The sequence below is a fragment of the Clupea harengus genome, chromosome 17 (genome assembly GCF_900700415.2).
Source record: "Clupea harengus chromosome 17, Ch_v2.0.2, whole genome shotgun sequence".
Lineage (NCBI taxonomy): Eukaryota > Metazoa > Chordata > Actinopteri > Clupeiformes > Clupeidae > Clupea > Clupea harengus.
Window position 1 is genome coordinate 10,174,877 of NC_045168.1, and position 11,086 is coordinate 10,185,962.

Consider the following 11,086-nt stretch of genomic DNA (forward strand, 5'->3'; position numbering starts at 1 on the left):
CCGTCTGATATGCCTCTGAATGTCATTGTCGAATCAGGCAACAGTCAGGCAAAAGTGGTGCTTCAAATGCTGTCTTGAGCCTTGTCAATTTATCTTCATTAGTACGCTGACTTAAAGAAGGTTCTTTCAAAGAGCGAATCGAGTTGTCGCACTGAACGTTAGCCATCTTGACAGAATGTGGCCGTGTCTATTACTGCGCACTTTAAGAAGTACACTGCAATACAGTGCGTAGTGCACCCTAAGCACTTACATCTGTAGTGCGTTCTGTCGCTGATTAGTGTTGGCCCTGTTCGAAATGTCTTAAAATGCCTCCTTCCGTCCTTCCTACCTTCCTATTAAGGGAGCAGGGACTGTTCGAAATGTCTTAAACTTTCTCTTCCGCTTTAATAAGATACCTTGAAATACGTCACATAACGGTCATTTTTCAAGAGAGCATATGAGCTGCCTTGATGTCTCGATGGCAGCAGCTATTACCCATAACTCTCTGCGCCATTCCCTAACCAGAGACGAATTTAAAAAAAGATGGAGGATGAAATCGGCGAAGTTCCACAAAAGTATTCACCCGATGTAAGTTTCTTTGCTTTTTTTGGTAATTTTTTTTAAAAGTTACTGAGAAATAAACAGTGTACTATGTAATTATGTCATGATTGATTAACAAAAATAGTCTGATTTTGTTAGCGATGTATCCGTTAGCCAGGTCGCTAACAGTAGCTGCTAGCTAGAAAATAAGCCCACACAGCGTGATGACGTAACATATTGCCGTACATGTTGCCGTACATGCTATCTTAATAGACTGTTTGAAATCAACGTTTTTTGAGATACCTTATCCCAAAAGGACCTGTTTCGTCAGACACCTGTCCAACAAGAGATCAAGGATTAAGACAGCTATCTAAGAATTCAAACACAGCCGTTGTCTCAAATGGAACACTGACGGACACAAATGTGCGAGCCTTTTACCCATAAATCTGTGCGCCAGCTTCCTCTGGCCAACTGGAAATTTTAAACAAAGATGGCGGACCAAACTCCGCTGACAGCCGTGTTTTGTATGTAAATGTACATCTTTTGGCGTTTTCTCGCTTAGATTTTTCAAAATTTACAGAGAAGTAGACACTGTACCATCAGATAACACCGTTATTGTAACCAGCAATAATGGTTGAAGTGATTTGCGAAGCGTCAGTCAGCCAACTTTCCAAACTGAAAAGCTGCCGAAAGGGCTCCTCCTCTTCCGCTACGTAGCCAAGATGGCGCCCGTTTAGGGTGAGTAGTGTCCATCGTTTCACACTGCATTTTTTGACCGTTTGCAGTGCGCCATCCGGGTTCTTTCAGTGCCCTGAATTCTGCTGGTTCTCTCGGTGTGAAAGCCCTAAGCACTGAAAGTCAGTGTTTGAAGTGCGCAAGTGCGCGGTAATAGACACGGCCTGAGACGTCCTTATACGCAATTACGTATGACGAAAGCACGGTGGGGCGAGCCCTCCCGGAAGCCATTGAGAGCCCTGTATTGTGAAAACACGAGAGTCACACAGCTGCTGCCTGCAAAAATATATACATAATCAATCAAGTTGTTGTCTTTTAATAGCTTTGCTTAGTTACACTGACATTCTGTGACTGTTCTTCCTTTTTGTGGGGTTCACCAGAGCTTTGTGTACATTATATAGCCCAAACCTGAATGCTCTGCTATACCAAACTGAGAAAACGGAAAATCCAGAAAATGTCCTATATTTTAAATACAAAATACATGTATTGTATACATTTTCTGGCACCAGTATTTTGTATTTTATTTTAATACATTTATTTGAGGGGTATTTTGTATTTTGTATCAAAATACATTTTGATGTATTTTTGCCCATCTCTGCCTAATACCAACCTATGTTTAGGTGGAAATAGGTAGGCCTACATGAACACAGCAACATGAGTAGGTGAACAGCCCATCAGGATAGCCATACTGCGTTACATCTATGAAGTGGTTGAATATAACTTACAATGTAGGGACATTTAATGAAAAATACAAATCTATTTTTACAAATGGACACATGCTTATCCAGTTTTAATATCCGTTTCCGACAGCATAGCTGATGGGCTTTTTTTTTTTACTGGGAGTGAATTCAAAAATGCTTATGCAGGGAGTGTGACACTGCATACACTGTAAACCTCACAGTCAAGCCTCGGACACGCCTAACTTCGGGGGAAAAACTCAGTTTATAGTAAGTAGGTTATTTTCAGACACTTGGCCTCATTTTAGTTGGGTCATTTTCAAACATCACACCTTTCACATCTTCAGAATTTTTCAGTTAGCACTTGTGTAAGACATCATTGAAATGACTAAAATAATATTTCCAATTTAGCAAATCAAAATATTAAAACACACATTTGAAATTGCTCGATCTTTTCTTGTGAAGTGGATGTATGCGATCACCTGCCTCAAGACTTAACTGTTTCTTTCGGAATAAAAGCCAAAGGTACCAACGCATTAGACAAGACCAGAGACACTCTCTACTTGGCTCTGGGCAAAACTAATAATCACAATATGGTCAAGTAATAAATCAATGTCTAAACATTGCTGTTCGGTCCATGACAGGCTACTTAAGGCAAACGATATGCACCCATGAATATCCGTATGCTGCGTCCTGAGTCAGAAACAGAGGTCATCTCAGACTATTTCATTAACAGATAGTTCTATTCATACCATTTACTGCCTTTTTCAAGTTTAGGCAGTCCACACTATCTTTCTAAGTGTATGTCGTTAATGTATAACGTGATGCTATAAAAACTAAACATGCATGACAGCAGGAGAATGTGACACTGACGGGACACCGTGAGATTGTTACATGGTTAGATCATCTTAGCTCATCTCTGAGGAATGTCTGCGACCACCTCGTTTTATTTAAAGCATATGCTTTTGCCCTTTAACTGTTAGTGCACAGTTATAAATTGTCGTATTTTATTTAAAGTGGCTAAAACGAAATGCGGAACATGCTGACTGCAGACAAGTGTGTAACATTGTGAGAATGGTTTTAGAGAAATTGTCTGCCGACGAATTTTATCAGTAGAATGCGGTTCTAACAATCACACACATTTATCAAAATCGGGTTAATGCTTATCAAAAAGGCATTTTGACACTTGCTGTTGCAATTTTCCTTTCCATTCCTCCAGTTATCCCCACCCCTCTAGAGGCATCGGATACCCTTATATGGTCAATACGCGACGCGTTATATTGCTTGACAGCATACGCGTCCACTGATAGATTACGCTCCAAGAGCAAAGGGAGAGTGGAAATCAATTGTGCGCGATCACTGACAAACCAGATGGTCTGTTTGGCTGCGCGTGGACACATTCCCATAGTTACAGCCTGAATCGGCAGGCATACGGGACTCGTCTAGGAATACTTTCGCCGTACGTTGGTTTTAGGGACATTTTTTTCTGATTTTTAAAGGCTTCCAATTTTTAAACAGCGTAGACGATGTATCCAAGAGGAAAGGAAACGATTTGGGCGCTTGGCTTTTTCACGCTGCTCCTTTTAAACACTGTAACAGGTGAGTCTCATATACCTGCAGTATCAACTTCATTTCTTAGCGCGTATGTAAGGCCACCCTAAGGATTTGGGTGTCAGGATCGCAAGCCCTACAGTACGATGAAGTAGGGTAGCACATCTTGCTATTCTACTATTCAAGGTGTTTTTTTCCCCCTTATTTTTTAGGCTCGTTCCCTAAAGCTCAAAATGTTTCTTGGTCCTCTATCAATTTTAAAACGCTGCTGTTGTGGAGCCCCAAACCTGATGGCTATTCATACACAGTAGAATTTTCACGGTAAGTACTCGACTACACTGTAGCCTGCTCATTGTGTACTGACGTGACTTTTTAAATCTTAAGAGGCACTGTATTTTACCATAAACGAAAAAAAATGTTGCTTAAGTAAACACTTAGTAGTTATGATACACTGTATGCATTTGTCTATTCAGTTTTTCAGTCGGTACTAAAGCTCTGTTCCTTTACCTACTTCAAACACAATCATTTTTGACACAACACGTATAATTATATTCATTATGAAATAAAAAAAGGTGAGGCTGACAAAAGCCTTGCTTTGAAATGACACCGCTGACAAATGTTTGTTATTGGCTCCAACAAGTGCCTGCCATGTTGCCCAACACTACTAGCTATGACTTGCTGTAGCATGTTTGATTTGAAGGCCTGCTCACTTACCTGTGAAAATGCATTTCCTTTTTTTTCTCTTTCCCTCTTCTCTGACAGTCTCGGCCAGAACAGAGACAGAAGCCCGCACTGTATCCAGACGTCAGAGACTGAGTGTGACCTCACACAGCAGCTCAAGAACCTCAAGCACATAAGGGAAACGTATACCGCTGTCGTTCAGTCAGAATCTGCACGGGGGGTCCCGTCCGACATAGTGGAGCCTCCCTATACAGAATCCAAAAAGTTCTGCCCCTACACAGACAGTAGGTACCCCAGCACTATCCACAGCATTCTTGAAGTGAACGTTCATTCTGTTAAGATGCAAATCTCAATTTAACTCATCTATATTCTGTCTTTCAAAGCTCTCATTGGTAAACCTGATTTCAACTTCACCGTGAGCGGCAGGAAGATCACCATCAATGTCATTGACCCGCTCACTGCCCTCTTTAATGGCCAGAACCAGCGTATGAGCATTCGGGATATCTTCGGAGATGATCTGCAATACAGTGTCATGTACCGGAGGGCAGGAAGCACCGGGAAGGTGAGAGGAGAACTGACCTGCGTGGACTTGATATTGTTATTATTATTATTATTATTATTACTATTATTACTATTACTATTAGTATTAGTAGTGGCATACCCATGTGCTCACCTATGCTATCATCACATATTATTTCTTCTCCAAGATATCTGTTGTGCCATGTTAAGTTGGACAACCCCCCCCCCCCCCCCCCCCCCACCCCCAATTGCACCTGTTCTTATGCTGAGCCTAATACATGTCTTCCATGTCCTGGTCCACAGAAGCGCCAGACGTCTGCAACGAATGTCATCGAGCTGGCCAACGTAGACAAAGGGGAAAGCTACTGCCTTATGGTGCAGGCAGCGATTCCGTCTCGTGGCTTAGACAAACAGTACGGGGAGCTCAGCCACACCAAGTGCACTCCTGACAACAACAAGGGCATCTTTGATGGTAAGAGTCCAAGTTAGGCTCTTATAACTCAGTTGTTGCACTGGCTTCCATGTCATGTCCCAAACGGGGAACCCTCGAGCAGTGTGGAAGTATACCCTGTCTTTGTAGATGTCCGAGTTGATTTATACACACTTGAAGTGTTTCTGTAGCTGTAGAGATGGATGACTATGTTGGGTTTTTGTAAAAAAAAATCCTTGCAACATCCTTTACATAAATGCTGTGTCATTAAAACACAGCATAATGGTCAGGCCCTAGAAACACAACCTGCTCCCTTTGAAACACAGCCCTTGCAACCGTTAATGGATGGGAATGGAAGCTCTTTAATCACTTTAGTGTCAGTCTGCATTAGAGCACTTGTGGAGGTTGGTAGTGGTTTGAAAGAGAGAGGATTTGTTTTTCTCTGAGCCGTGCAGTCACAGCCATGATCAGTGAGCTGAGCTGAGAGGTGATGGCTCATAGTAGTAATTACTGGAACAGTACTAAAGAGGGATACAAAGGGAGAGGCATGAATCATGCCAGCGTTGTGGGACTATGGGAAATGCAAGGTTGCAGAATGGACTGTGTCACTGATGGACAGCACTTTAGAGGTGTTCGTGTGTGTGTGTGTGTGTGTGTGTGTGTGTGTATGTGTGTGTGTGTGTGTGCTTGTGTGATTGCTGACAATCCTGTTCCCTTCCTCTGCTTCCGCAGAGTATGGCATCGGTGCGATTGCCGGCGTCATCTTCACCATCCTGGCCATCATCATCATCGCCATCGTGGTGATGGTGGTGTGCTGCAAGCGCCGGCGGAAGGAAAAGTCGGGAAAAGAGGGCATCGTGTGAGGGCAGCGAGCGAAGAGGGCATCGTGTGAGGGCAGCGGGCCGCGTAGCAGTCAGCTTCTGTCTCGCGTGGGCGGAATTTGCACAGTCTGGCTGATCCGGGCTCGACCCGATCCGAGAGAGAGTGGACGCGGGGGCCATCTTCAGTTGAACATTCCACTGTAAAACACTGGAATATACCATCTGGTTTCTGTGAAACTACACAAGTACATGTGCTAGACATATGATTTTGAAAAATCTGAATGCTGAATTCACTGTGTTTAAAACAAGTAGGTGTGGGGATTGGTGCTCAAACTATCTGCTGTTGGGATGACTTTCTTCTTTTTAATGGATTGATATAAGCACTACACTCTTATTCTATATTTATATTTATGAGGCTTTTTTTAACTGTCTAACTTGAGTGTTATTTGGCACTTGCTGGGTGAATTTTGGGGGCTGTGTAGATGCAAATGTGATGTCTCAATCAGACTACTCTATTTTTATAAATAGTTCATTGTGATATTTATTTTTTTAGGTTTTGCAGAAATGTTATTTGTATATTATATATATTATGGGAAGAGTGGTAAATTGTTAATATGCTAACTCAAATCTCGGATGCACAATGATAGTGAAAACAATCTTCAGAAATCCACAGATAATTTTATTTTCTATGTGTATGTCAATAGTATGTATCCATGCTTTTAATATATCTTTGGGAGCTCTTTAAGCATTTTAAGCATTCTGGTTACACATTAATGCATCAAAGTGACAATACTACTGAAGTATTCCTCTGGATTATGGTACTAACTTTGTAATTTTACTTTTTATACAGAAAATAAAGAGACATGATTAGACTCTGAAGTTGAATTGTCATCCTTGTGTTGCATAAAGTTCCATACCACATACAGCATCGCCCTCTATGGGTGAAGTAGAACACCACTGCTTACATAGCCTGCTTAATATCCATATCCAGTAACCATATCCATCCATATGTCCACATAATACAGCAACAATTGACTATACCTTGATTTAAAAAAAGTTGAAATCACTCCAATAATTTAACAGCAGTTTTCAGTGACAATAAAATCCTCAAGGGAGGTCACTACTCCCTGTCCAGTGTGTACTTCGCTTTGGTAGGGAGGTCTGATACACACACTTCCCATCTGTCTGTAGGAAGCTAATTGTCATGCGGTCGGCTGTCACTTCAAAGTAGGCAAATCCGCCTGACGTGCCATTGATGGCGTTGGAGAAAAGCTGCCAGGATGATGGGAAGGTCTCCAGGTGGTGAGTGGAGGATGACTGTACACAACCGCTGCCACTGACGACATAGGCACTCCCATCAGTCTCTTGGTTAAACTGGTGGAGGACGCAACCATAGGGTTAATACAGACACTATAATAATACAGGCACTGTGGTAACTATAATACAGACACTATAGGGCACTGTGGTAACTGCAAGGCAATCCAAAGCTTGGGGCTTGGATGCCACAGAAGGTGCATCTACTTAAACAAGATTTGTTACGCATGTCACCAGCCTTGGTGATTTGATGTAGATGAGTCGTCAATATTTACAACATGAAAGCCTTTTGTCAGCAAATTCAGGATCACTTTGATTTGACCATGTGTAGAACCCCTGAATACTTTTTCCAACTAAACTGTCCACTGTCGACTGCAACACGGACATTTTCCATACCGTGTCTCCTTAACCTCAACCGGCATTTCAGAGACATGGATTTAATCCACCATTTTCTGCTTCGTACCAAACTGTACATTTAAATTGTGACTGCAGTAAGAGAAGGGTACGGGTCCATGGCGTACCTGTATGTCGTGGTCATGTCCACACAGGTAGACTGTGACACTGTATTTCTTCAGCAGTGGCCTCAGCCTCTCCACCAGACATTGCGTGGGACCATGGTGGCCTATCGACCAGACTGGGTAGTGACCAGCAACCACTACAAACTCGGACCTTCAGACAGGGAGCAGATACATTTGCACAGCCAAGGGGTTAAATTGTAAACTGTGAAATCATTCGGTTGTGAACAACCCTTACACAGATGCCTTCTCAGTGAGAAATGAGAGGATTAATCCAAATAATCACCTCTTTAATGGTTTGTGTAGACTGGGAAGTTCAAAGCCAATTTAGACAGGACTGAACAAATGTGACCACTGCAAAACATATTCTGGGTTTTGAGGGAGGTTCAAAGAGTGAATTCAACCCAAACTAAACAAACGTGAGCAGTGTAAAGCATTTCTGGGCTTGTGTGGGAGTTTCAAAGTGAATTTCGACAGATATGAACAAGACTGAACATACATTATTTGCATTCTCCAAGGTATTCATGCCACAATCTGGCACTATTTGGCAACCTGTTGAAGCTGGACGGTGACTCATACTAGCTGAGAGGTAAGGAACAGTGTCAGGGTCATTCCAAGGTGGGATCTCCACTGAAACCCCATCACCTCTGCATTTGAACGTGTCACCATTGAAAGAGAGACAGTGATCTAACCTGCCGTATCTGAATGCAATCAGAGGCTTTTCATTCACAAAAGGACTGTTCAGGAACACTTAACAAGATCGTCCTCGGGCTTAGTTTCAGCAAACACGACCCAGCCAGAAGTTTGGGATGAGTGTGTGTGTGTGTGTGTGTGTGTGTGTGACTCTTTTTTCCTGTGGTTTCAACTCTGGGTGTGTCTTCTGTGCGACTGGGCTCTGTGGAATGCACGGGAGTATTTGACACGCAGGAGTAACACAGTGTGGGATATGGAGGAGTGTATTCTTTGGTGCAGGTCAGGGCTTCTGAAAACATGCTCTGAAATCCGTCACATTCCTTCAGTGGAACTTTGTCATTGGTAACAACACAACTCCCTCAACCTCACCCATTAAAAGTCACACTCTAAACGTACACGTCTACTGTTTACCCAACGCCTCTGCGGATTAAATGCACCGCTGTGGTGATTCATATGTTCTGATCAGGGGGGTGATCTGGTCATGTGCGGTCACTGGGTGAGCTTGCTCTTACTTGGCGGTCTTCAGGCGGCTCTCGATCCACTCAAGCTGGCCGTCGGAGGCCTTTGGATCCTCGGGTCCAAAGGGGTGATCTTTGTCGTATGTGTTCCCACACAGAATCACCGTGTCAATCATTAGCACTGTCATGGAGACGTTGGAGTTTGGGATTTTAAACTTCAGCTCATAGTACAGCTCAGGGAAATGCCTACAGAGCACACAGAAGGAGTGATGTACAGTGAACAGTGTAATAGCAGATACAGACACAGACAAAAAGGCTCACATATGCCATGTACATGTAAAATAACATGCATAGGCACACACACACAGAGAGAGAGAGAGAGAGAGAGAGAGAGAGAGAGAGAGAGAGAGAGAGAGAGAGAGAGAGTGACAGAAATGTCCATTTATTGCTTACCATCTCTCTGAGCGGGCAGAGTAAGCAATTTGGGCTGTCACGTTTCTCCGGTGATCATGGTTACCTGCCACCAAATGCCAAGGCACATTCAGAAAGTCTGGATGAGAGAACACTTTCTCAAAGGTGACCTGAAGGACAGCACACATGCACACAGCAACAGAATTAACCTGACTTGTCACGACATACAAAAGACCAAATCCCCTGGTGCGTTCATTTTAATTGAACACAGTACTACGTGACCTGAAATGTAGTACTTTATTTCACCACAAGAGGGAGAACTCATCACTCCTTCGTTTAAATGGGTTGTGTAAGTCACATGACAAATAAGGTAACGAAAGTTTGCTGCGCTGAGGTGCCCTCGAGCCTTCAGTTGCTGTTAGTAGGCTGTTCCTGTCAGTGTCCAAATTAACCATTCCTTACCTAACAATCACCACACTTTTACATCTAAAACTGTAGCGCATTGGCCCATGGCAGTTATGAAACCATGTTCTCTTTCTCAGTTCCTTTTCCCAAGAACACACTCTAGTTTATCAGGTGTGACAAATACTTAACATTAACAGCAATATTATTACTCTGTGTTTAAGCTTCTGGGCTGGGCTGAGGAACTGTGACAATAGCCCACTTGCCTTGAAGCGGGGATCGTCCACATCCTCGACTCCATCGAAATAAAAGTTGTCTCCTAGGCTGAGGACAAAGTCCAAACCCATGCTGCTGGTCACCCTGGCCAGCTCCCTGGCCACCTCCCTCTGATGTGGCGTAGAGTAAGGGGGGAAGGGAAGACCTCCCCAGTCTCCTAGGCCAACGAAGCGGAGAGAACCTGGTGGGGCAATGCGAGAAAGAGAGAGAGAGAGAGAGAGAGAGAGAGAGAGAAAGAAAGAGAAGTGTTGGCAAGGTTGTTGGCCATAACGGACAAGTGTTGGCCATAACGGACATCTCATGTACTCCTTTTTTTCAGCATGTGAACATGTTTTGAGAGGGATAGATGCAAGAATGAGGTCATGTAATCTGATTCAGTTACCAACAGCTATCTGATCAATAAGAGCAGTACACAACTGTAAATCCAAATACACATTGCAGCTCTGAAACTGAATCACACATGTAATGCGACCACCTGCAAACTATATTAGTATACAATAGCATAGTATTAAAATACTCACTAAACCGCACTTTTTACCAAAGAAGACACTTTACCTTGTTTCTGTGGATGACCATGAAGCCATGGCACATGCAAACACACACAGAAGAGTAAAACCAGCCTGTCCATGGAGAATGCCTCAAGGGAAAGGATCCAGTAGTGACTAAACTGTCAATAGAATGACAAGACAGACTCAGTCTATCACGGGCCTAAACACAGCAGTTGGTTCACATGAGTACGGAAGCACTGAGGCTATGTAGAACACGAAAACCCCCAACTTCCTGTAATGAGGAAAGTGAGAATAAACAGGACGGATCGAGAATGTGATCTATACTGAAGGCAGTAAACACGTACTTTGACTCTCAACCTTTGGAGAAGGGTGTTAAAATCTTAAAGTAACACTATGCAACAATTTGACACTTTTTGAGATATGGTTTTATAGGCAAATAGTTTAGGTACCATCCTCAAATTCATTTTGATAACATATGGTCATGTAAAGGACAGATACACACATGAGTCTTCCCCACTAGCCATCCAGGATATGCCCTATGTAGTTCTGTGTTACGGGCTGGTACACCCTGCAAA

General features: G+C 43.0%; 2 protein-coding genes across 2 annotated transcripts; one reads left to right on the forward strand and one right to left on the reverse strand.

The window, feature by feature from the left end:
- The first annotated feature begins 3,222 nt into the window (after positions 1-3,222).
- On the forward strand, positions 3,223-6,812 carry f3a (coagulation factor IIIa). Its single transcript, XM_031584129.2, has 6 exons — positions 3,223-3,530; positions 3,695-3,803; positions 4,245-4,447; positions 4,547-4,725; positions 4,986-5,154; positions 5,845-6,812. Exons 1-6 carry the CDS (start codon positions 3,458-3,460, stop codon positions 5,973-5,975), a joined length of 864 nt encoding a protein of 287 aa, XP_031439989.1. The 5' UTR covers positions 3,223-3,457; the 3' UTR covers positions 5,976-6,812.
- acp5b (acid phosphatase 5b, tartrate resistant) lies at positions 6,592-10,790 on the reverse strand. The gene is made up of 6 exons (XM_012815054.3): positions 10,558-10,790; positions 9,993-10,183; positions 9,367-9,494; positions 8,968-9,159; positions 7,769-7,916; positions 6,592-7,307 (listed from the first exon to the last, which is right to left on the reverse strand). Exons 1-6 carry the CDS (start codon positions 10,628-10,630, stop codon positions 7,041-7,043), a joined length of 999 nt encoding a protein of 332 aa, XP_012670508.1. The 5' UTR covers positions 10,631-10,790; the 3' UTR covers positions 6,592-7,040.
- Between the last annotated feature and the right edge of the window lie 296 nt (positions 10,791-11,086).